We start from the raw sequence: 10,044 nt of genomic DNA, 5'->3' as shown, positions 1-10,044 counted from the left end.
TTACATGAACAAATTTTCATTTATGTGCCTTTTATTGAATATAAAAAGTCATATAGAAAAATAATTTCAATCCTCCATCTTAATTTCTTATACTGTATACACCCATGCCTTTTTTTAAAAAAGTTGGTTCTGCAAGGGTAGCAAGTGAAACTGCTGCTCACATGTATTTAAAGTAGGTTGCATACTAGGTCTCCTGGGTACTGAAAAGTTTTCATCCCTCACTCAAAAAATAAAAATCCAAGAACTGCTCTTGGGCTTCTGTTATGACATGTAACCAGATTTCTCCATCTGAACCGCTAGTGAGATTTTTTGTCCGTATTTTCAGGCAAATGTACTCCCATGCTTTGTAGGAGATTAGAGGCAGGTCCTGCTAGTCCAGCTTGAGCATTATATGATTCCAGCAGGTTAGTCACAAGGTTCAAGTCTATATCCACAGGTGCCAAGTCAGTGTCTTCTGAACCAATGTTGTCTTCAAAATCACTGTCAGGGTCTTGGGACGAAGATCTTTTACCAGACCCAACCTGTAGAAAAAGGTAAACAGTGAAATTTCAATTACGTTTTTATTTGTTGCACGCAGAGATCTTTAATGAAATCACATAGCTGTTGGCAGAGACAGCCAAATGTTAGAAGCACTATGCAAGGTTAAATTGTAGGGTTTTTTGGAACAACACAATGATTGCATAGTGTACTTCTTTCTTCTTCTCCCTAATCGTCCCTAGATAGGAAATCTAAGTTAAACATACCACTTTGGGCCGACTAGTAAAGCTTTTCCCAATATTGGTGGATGCCAGTTCAGAGTCCATTTCATCCATGTATGATCTGAGACTTCCAGGTGTTTTAATCTGTGATACTGTTTCACCATGACTTTCAGCTTTTAGCTCAGATTCTTCATCACTGTCTAGGAATTCAAACTCCTCCTCTTCTTCTAAATCATCAGAGTCCAACTCTTCTGAATCTGCTCCTAGAAATATAATAGAATCAATGCCCCCAGGGAGAGAGAGAGAGAATGAGAATATATTTGAATAGCCAATAAAACGGTTTGCTAATATTTTGGGAAGAATGTTATATCTGCTTTATGCGTTTATTATTGCTGTTTTACTTTTTGCTGATTATACTTTATTTTGCAATTGGATTGTAGTTTATATATCCTGACCTGGGGATCTAGGGTAAAAGGCAGGTAATAAACAAAGAGATTCAGACAAAAGGATAACATGATTTATATTTCAAGATACTTCTATATCTCAGTTTCCACCACCAGCAGTAAACTCACCCAGTATTTTATCTAATGCATTTGTGAATGAGTCCACATCAAAAGTGACAGAGGCCTCAGCAGAAGACCTGAAAGTAAAAAGTTCGTAATTGCATTTTTTTGTATATCTGGTGTTTGGTATTTGAGAAAGAATATATTGGGCTGGATTCAGCAGAGCCCTGCCATGAATGGAAGGAGTCCTATTTGCAGAAGGAGCTTTAATCCAGTGGATGCTTCTGCAAACAGGAACAGCAAAGCAAATTTTGTAGATTTCCCCGACTGCAGTCCCTTGTGCCACCTCCCACTCTGTTAAGTGGTGGTGGGGCTTCAGAAAGAATCTGGAAAAATCACATCAGCTCCCCTTTTCTAGGAGCAGAGATTTACTCAGGGACCGTTGGACCCAGCCCATTGTATATTAACAGAAAAGCACAGAAATAATTACAAATACAGTGGTAGAATCAGCATAAATGATACTTCAGTTGTACGGTCCAAAGCTTATACTAACTCCTGTATTTGTTGCAGCACAGTAACATTACTATTCAAGAAAAAAACAGGCATCCATGCGTAGTCTGCCTATGAAGGTTGGCAGAATTTGCCAACCAGGATGGTTCAAAGTCTTTCAAAGTAAGACTTTTGACTGAAGACATCCTTCGCCTAAACATTATCGGGCCTGCGTATTTTTAAAGTCATGCACATTGACCAGACAGACATGTAACATATAAAGTCCGCAGACTAATTGCGCAGTCTTCTCCCTGTATATTTCTGGCCTTTTGGGGGGAATTCCAAATACCTGCTGTTTGTATCTTTCTGTCACATCTTTTGGGAGTGTTCCAGCCCACCCAATCCATCAAATATATGAGTGAAAAATGTCTGCACTCATCACATCCATAGTACTTTCCCTCTCTATGGGGGCTTAGGGGAGCTGGCGCCAGTTTCTCCAGCTTATTGCAGCCAACAAGCCAGCCACACTACACAATCCATCAGCCTTACCTGGTGGATCAACTGCTGTGTGTGTGTGAAAGCTTGCGTTGCTGCTGCTGCTGCCAAACTCATGGAGAAATATTGTGTGTGTGTGTGTGTGTGTGTGTGTGTGTTTCCATTTCCTATTTTTGCTACAGTTAACCAGTTCCGGATGAGCCAATTGAACAAAGTAACTAAAGGACCCATTGGCAATTTTGTAAATGCTTAAAAGTTTTTCCATGATGCAAAATTTAGGGAAATTTAAGCCTCTCTGACTTCACTATGTCTGCTTGGAAAACTGAACAACAAATGAAATGACTCCCACTACACAGAAGCTTGATTAGGTACTTAAAAGCATACCATGGCATTTCTGCTCCTTCGTGAGTTGAGACTTTAGATATAAAAGCCTTCATGTTTTCAGTGATCTGCGACAAGTCATAGTTCTGTTCCTCCTCGTCTGAGGTGTAAGAGGATTTGTTTGTGCCCGCTGCCTCCTTAAGAATTTGATCCAGTGTGTCTGGAGAGATCTCCAACCAACTGTCATCTGAAAGAGAAGGACACAATACATGCTGCTTAAAATGTGGCCACTTGTTGCATCTGACAATCACAGCAAAGAAAGACATGGTAAATAGGCACAAAGTCTTCAAGATGTTCGGGTTGTGACTTTGCTCTTTCATTCACTCTTCTTACCATCTTCTGGAGGAAGGCTGGTGGTTTCTTTTCCTAAATCCTCCAAATTAAAGGAAGTTGCTTTCAGTATGTTCAGAATTTCTTCACCTGGGCTATCGGCAACTGAACTACCAAAGAAGACAACACAATTCTAAAAATGCAAATAAAATTTGCTGGGCACACACAATTTATAACCACTTTTCTAGTTGTATAGCTCACTACATTCACAATTATTACATGCTATGTTTCACATACACAGGTGTAGGAAAAACCGTGTACGGGTGTGAAAATCTTGATTATTTTGGTATGAATACATGTGTTTGGAAACCAGCTGTAGCGAAAAATCTAGAAAGGGTTGAAGTCTCTCTGCAGAACATTATCCACTGTACTGGTTTACTATACCTATTTTTTCAGCACGTTTGTAGTACATATTTTTAAGGTTCAGTGTTTATAAACTATGTTTAGGCAGTCTTAATCCGGCTAACAGAAAACTTTTGACACAGTGTTGGTACATTCTTAGAAAAAATATTTGTCAACAATTCCAGATGGCACAATTTCTTTTTGTGGATGCATGTTCACCAAGTCAAAATAAGGGGAAACACAATAAAAGCTATTTGACAGTGAAACAGACTTCCCTAAAGGTGGTGGACTCTCCTTCCTTTGAGGTTTTTAAGCAAAGGATGGATGGCCATCTGTCATGTATAATCTTGTTGAGATTCCTGCACTGCAGGGGGCTGAACTAGATGACCCTCAGGGACCCTTCCAAGTCTACCATTCTATCATTCCATGACTGTATAATCTAGTGGGAACTGTATGTTAGAAATAAATATTTCACAGCACTGAATAATCTACATTTGCGGTATACATACACATTAAGTGCCAGTGTAAGGAAAATACACAGAATTTAAGGAAACTAGAAAAGCTAAGCACAGCGAAATTTATATAAGCCACCTTGGCATTCTTACCTTTGTGGGCTGATTACAGTATGTCGGAAATAATTTTCTGCTCTGTGCAACAGATTGAGATACTGCACAGAACCTTCCAGCTCTCCCTATGAAATTCAAACATAATAGCAGGTCAATACAGTCTGCTCTGATACAGGTATACAAGGAAACGTCCACAATGCAACGTATGTGTGGGGAGGTTCATGAACTCTATAATGCACAATAACTCTCCGGATTGGGAAATGATTTCGAAACACCTCGCCAAAATCCTAATCTATAGCCTGAAGTCCAGAAACAGATTAATTACGAGAAACTGAACCTTCTAGTTGAGCTCTTATATTCACCCTCCAAGACCCTGAAGAATCCTGTTTTGGTTGACTTTGTATAAGTGAAGAAAAAGGTACAATTCCTTTCAGTCTGTGACTCTGGGCGGGAACAAATCTTGTTTCATCTTCAAAGCGCTTAATGCAAATTTGGTTAATGGCCCAGCAGACATGTCCAAGAGGTAGATAGCGATCTACTAGTAGATCGTGGGGGTGTCCCAGGTAGATCGCCGTATGAAGTTTAGTGATCACCTTTGGTCAACCCTCTAAAAAAAGCTCAACTCCTGGCAAAGACAATGGGTAGAGCACAGCCGGTCTCTGTCTCTTGGGAGTTGCACGTGCCTGGCCCAAGGCAACTATGGTGACATAGCTGCAACATGTGACCTGCAATTCACAAAGTTAAATGGTAAAGTGGTTTTTGCAAAATCTCACCTTAAAATAATTGTTTTTCTTGAGACTGTTGAGAAAGGTATCCCACAGTGGTAGATTCAATGTGTGTTCCTTGGAATCATCAGAAGGTGAACTGCACTTGGAACACAGAATTTCAAAACCATGAGCCTGTAAGAGATACAGAGTAAAAGGAGTGATTTATTACAGTCACAGACTTATAAAGTTAGATACATTAACAAAACATACAACTAGCTAAAACAATTAAAAACAAATGAAAAAAGTTTATTTTTTTTATATAAGAAACTGACAAGAATTCACTGAAATCAGGAACATGTTTGCAACCCTCTTGGTAACACGGGTAGAAAATCTCTCAAACTAAGCAATGCCAAATCTTCAGAAAACTATCTCCAGAGAGTTCTTAATGAAGCCAAACAAAAGTTTTGTGTGTGGAAATATCAAGTACAGGCTTACCAATTTCATGCCTAGTTCATATGCTTTGTACTGAGGATGTGAACGAGGAGGCAATGAATATCCACTTCGTCTGTCTGGTACAAACGTCTGTTTAACCAACTGTGCATACAGACACTTCGTAAAAGTAACCTGAAATGATCACAACATTTTATTAAATTTGCAGCTAGTTCATTTGAATGTACCTTGACTAGTATTTCAAGCATTATGGAAACTGGAAAAATACACACAAGATTTTCCAAATATATACTGTTTGACACACTGGGGACTTCCTGTCTAATGACTCATGTTTGATAACCCACAGCTTGATTCATCAGATGCACTAAGATGAATTTGAGTAACATGAGCCTGTAAAGCTTATGCCACAGCACTGTATATCAGTTAGATGCTGAGGTCTGATTATGATCCGCTGATGGTAACACAGTCACAGGCTTTTTCATTGGGGTACTGGTGTTACGGAATGTACTCCCTGCTAAAATACGAGACCCAATTTGTAATGGCATTCTGCTGACTTTTGAAGATATACCTGCTTACACAGGGATTCCCTTGATCATGCAACCTGAGTTTCCCATTTTAATTGCTGTGCCATTTTAACCTGAATTACAGAAATTTTTATGTTTGTGTAACTGGTTTTTATACTTCAAAAACTGCTCAAAGGCCCATTTTGTCACAAAACGTTATATAAATTCATTAATAAATAATATTATTAATCAGCATCACGCTCTCTTAATGCTATAAAATGTTATGGCCAGCATCAAAAGAGCTGCATGCAAATTTCTGCTCAGGCCGTCCCTTTCCATTCCAGTCCTCCAACACATTAACAAAATGACTCATTGCCCTGAGTATCATTAAGCATAGCCTGACTAGACACAGAGAAGAAAAATCAGATGTGAAAGGTTCAGATGTGAAAAAAACCACAGGACTCTTTTGATCCTGAGCCATGCCTACTTCGTGTTTTCTTGATCTATTTTCATACATTTTCTTTGTTCTATTAAACTATGAAAAAAAATTAATGCTTCTCACAAAAGTAGATTTCAATAGGTGCAGTTTCAATCATTTTTGCATTTCTGCTCATCTTATACACAGCAAAAAGATGGCATGAAAGCCCATTTAAAACCTTATGTAAAGCACACATGATGGGACTTGTAGAATCATCACTTACTGAAGTCATTATGCGTGTATCTGGAGGGAAAATTTTGAAAATGCGGCATGCTTTTAAGTCAATGGGGTCTCGCAGATAAAAAGCTTGGACTGCTGCAGATACTAATGCAGGACATTGCTTCAGTACTGCTGCAATACCAGCTGGAAGGTAACAGTGAGCTCGGTGAAGGAAAGTCTGGATTCGCTCAGGATACCTGTGGCACAAAATTGTAACGATGCTGATTAAGACACATAGTTTGAGCATACAGTATAAACCTTGTTTATATGAAGGTAATTTCTCTCCTTTGGTCTAGCAACATACATCTGTATGTCAGATTTAAGGTAGCAAAATATATTGCCGGAAAACTGGAAAACTCAAGCCTATCCACAGTGTTGGATATAGTCAAAGTCTGGACAGAGTCAAAGAAAAATCTGTTTTCTCCCAGACTTCCACAAACCCTACAATTACCCAGGTGAGTCTAATGGGGCTTACTCCCAAGTTAGTATTGGGCTGCAGCCCATGTGTCTTGAAATTCTTTTCTATTCAAAGAGACTCTTGCTTCAGTATCATTTGTAATTTGTCTGCTCTTGAAGGCTGGGGGGGGGGGGAGCCACTACTCTGTGTTAAAATCTGCTAATGCTATTTTCTCATAGACAAATGACTAAAAGACTGGAGTTGCCAGATTTTAGCAATGTATTTCTCCACCTCTCCTTTTTTTTTTGCACAAGCCAGGTGTGAGCATAGCCTTGGATGTCAATGGTTACCCAGTCCTTCCATTACAATATTGTTTGGAAATCTGTTCAGAACATGCAACAAACAGCAACACTGAGAGGAAGCCTAGAAAAAACTCCCATGCCTTTATCATAGAAAACATACCATAACATGGACACCTAAGCAATATGTGAAGCATTCCAGACACTCTAATAGAAACATTTTTTTTACGGATCAGGTCACTTACCCATTGATGCGTTTGTATACTGCTGTTCTAATAGATTTTGCAGCCACAAAGCCACCAGAATGGGCAGATAGCAACTTCAGCGCCTGAGGAATTGTAGGACTGGTAGCAGGTAATAAGGTCTCTTCTTCAGGTGTTTTTGGCAATGGAATTATGCATAATTCCCCACAATGAAAGAACACCTGACAAAAACATACATTTCTTTGCTAAGTCTGAAAGTACTTCATCCAAGTTACAGATCCACAATTTATCATAGTTTACAGAAACAAGAAAACGAAACAGAAACCCCACAACGTTAAAAGTCTTCAACATTGTATTTCTGTAAGATAAACATTGAAAGCATTTTGAGCCACTTGGGTGGGGGGGGGCACTTCCAAGGCAGCACAGGAAAAAATAAAACCATTTTGAACAGGTTAAATAAGCATAGACCATATAAACACAGTCACAGGTTTAGCACTGGTTTGGTATCTGGCACACTTAAATCTCTCTTACCCGATTGCAGCTGTTTTCAGGATTCAACCACTTGGGAAGGAAGTCAGCTGCTTCTATCAAAAGGAATTCACCATCATTATCGTCCACCCTATTGAAATGGAAAATGATGACAGAATTCAATGGGGCTTACGCAGGCACATGTGTATAGGACTGCAGCTTTACTCCTATGTAAACATAAAACATTCTCGTCCTGATTTAGCAAGAATGAAAGAAAATCTATAAATTACTTGGATGTAATCAAACTATGGCCCATTCTTAACTGAATACCCCCCTCCATTGGACACTAGTATAATATAAATCTAATGGTTTAACATATAGAAAACATGCACAATTTTAGCTTAAGCTGCTTCCACGACACCTTAATCAGCAAGTGTCAAATTCTGAATGTAAAAATTGGTAATGAAAAGGTACCTGGCTGCTAATTCTGGAAACTCTTTTGTAATTTCCTTGATAAGGTATACAATAAACCATTCATCTTCAATATTATCCCCAAACTTTGTGAGACCACCAATATGAGCAGGAATATGTTCTAAAAAAGAGAAGGGGAAATGAGACTACAGTATATTACCACCAGACTATTTTCCAGATAGCCTTCGAAATTACCGTCTGTTCCCAATACCTTATAGCAATCCAGCCAAAGTATACTCATTGAAGCTCATAGTATGATCTTATCCTATGCTGCCATCGTCTCCATCTCCTCCCTCCCCCAAGTGTCTATTTTAAAACTGTAAACTCCTTGGGACAGGGCTCTGTGAAAACTGCTCTTTGCAAAACACAATGTAAATAATAGATGGTAACTCTAACAAAACCAATTTGTATTCTATTTTAGAAGTAAATAGGAATGTAATCAAGAGAAGGCTGCAATAAGAGAAGGCTGGAGAGCTCCGTTTCCTCTTACAACAAGGCTGATTTATGATCAGCATAAAAATTTACTCTGCTGCTCAGAATGTTGCACAGAATAACTGTTTAGTGTCTAATTGGGTCAGCATAAATCATGATAATTCAGCATAAAAGCTCAAGGCAGCCTGTATAATGCTACAGAATCACTACCTGCATGTTCTATTGTTTCTTACAGAATTGGGAGACCCTGCTCTAGATTCACAAACATCAAAACAGAATGGAAGCAAATGTAATAGCTTTACCTTTGGCAGGTTTGTACTTCAGATTAAATGGTTGGCTTTGCCAAATATAGGAAACCAGCATGGGTGCAAGGTGTGCCAATATTCTTTCAATGTATTGTTGAAGAATTTTTTGACAGTGCGCAGGGTCTTCTGGTTCATGTGTTAAGAACAACTGGTACTGCACTGCATCTTCTGTCGCTGCAAGGTTCAGTTTCTCCATTCTGTATTTCCTGGAAAAGCACCATTTAGAAATAAATCTTTCAAGACCATTTACACAAGCACAATAAGAACTCCAACACACACCACACTGAAAATGCTGGCAGCACCTTCAAGCAGTGTTCAAAACTCCCATTGTTCTAGGCGCATTTTACAACAAGGAATTTCATTAGGGCGAACAGTTTCTGAGCTCTGGGAGTAGTAATGCACCTAAGATTTCAGGTAAAAACTGCAAAATGGAAGGAAAAAAGGACCTTTTTCTGCTTTCCCACTTCCAGCTACTCTCTTAAGACTGGATAAGAGACTTGCTTAAGAATATTAACGGGGTAGGCAGGGAAGAACTAGACCATGTGAAAAAAGAACATAATATTTTAGCAGCAGTTCATTCATTTTCAGCTTTGTAGTCTTATTATAAAAAGTGTGCCTAAACATTGTTGCACCCGTAACCTGGGTTTAAGGTGCCATTTTGCTCCTAGCTTTCATATCTCAGTTTCTAACAAGTCAAGCTTTTATTGAGAGAACATGCATGCTCCTAATTTTCCTGATTAGGTCAAGGACAGGTATATCCAGACAATTCATAACGAGCACTTTTAAATCAATTTTTCCCTGACTACCAAAACAGCAAGAAGAGTCCCAGAGACAAGAATCTGCCATAGGGAAACCTCTAAATTTTAAAAGCCGGAGAGGATATTATTTTCATCTGTGTTATCATTTGGACACACACACAAAAACCATTAACCCACTCTCCATTCAGCTTACCAGCCCGATTAGCTGTTAAGTGACTGAGTGAAGTCGCTTTGAATTTCCTCTACTTCTGCCTGTTTGCAAAGTGCCCCAACAAAGCATTTGAAAAGAAAATACCACCGCCCCTTTCTATGTCAATACACATACACATAGCTGCTCATGTGTAATCAATAGAATATCTACCTTTGTGATAGTGTACACGAAAACACACACACACCCCACACTCTCTTCCCCACCGGGCGACCCACCGCTCACCTGAGCTGCCACTGACAACAACGCCGCCGCACGCGCCCTGTCACGTCATCGCCGCGCGCCGCCGGCCGCGCTCGCGCCCTCCCCACCACCACCGAGTGGAGGCTTCCGCTGGCCTAG

The 10,044-nt window shown here is 39.5% G+C and overlaps 1 protein-coding gene across 1 annotated transcript; it reads right to left on the bottom strand.

The window, feature by feature from the left end:
- Positions 1-13: 13 nt before the first annotated feature.
- Positions 14-10,005, bottom strand: ECD (ecdysoneless cell cycle regulator). The gene is made up of 14 exons (XM_081912974.1): positions 9,928-10,005; positions 8,734-8,942; positions 8,003-8,120; positions 7,592-7,679; positions 7,103-7,281; positions 6,166-6,358; positions 5,007-5,135; positions 4,578-4,703; positions 3,844-3,929; positions 2,900-3,006; positions 2,570-2,753; positions 1,271-1,338; positions 744-961; positions 14-521 (listed from the first exon to the last, which is right to left on the bottom strand). Exons 2-14 carry the CDS (start codon positions 8,930-8,932, stop codon positions 297-299), a joined length of 1,920 nt encoding a protein of 639 aa, XP_081769100.1. The 5' UTR covers positions 8,933-8,942; positions 9,928-10,005; the 3' UTR covers positions 14-296.
- Positions 10,006-10,044: the final 39 nt, after the last annotated feature.

This window comes from Podarcis melisellensis, assembly GCF_964234715.1.
Source record: "Podarcis melisellensis genome assembly, chromosome: 5".
In the NCBI taxonomy this organism is placed as follows: Eukaryota; Metazoa; Chordata; class Lepidosauria; order Squamata; family Lacertidae; genus Podarcis; species Podarcis melisellensis.
This window is presented reverse-complemented; position numbering and strand designations above follow the sequence as displayed.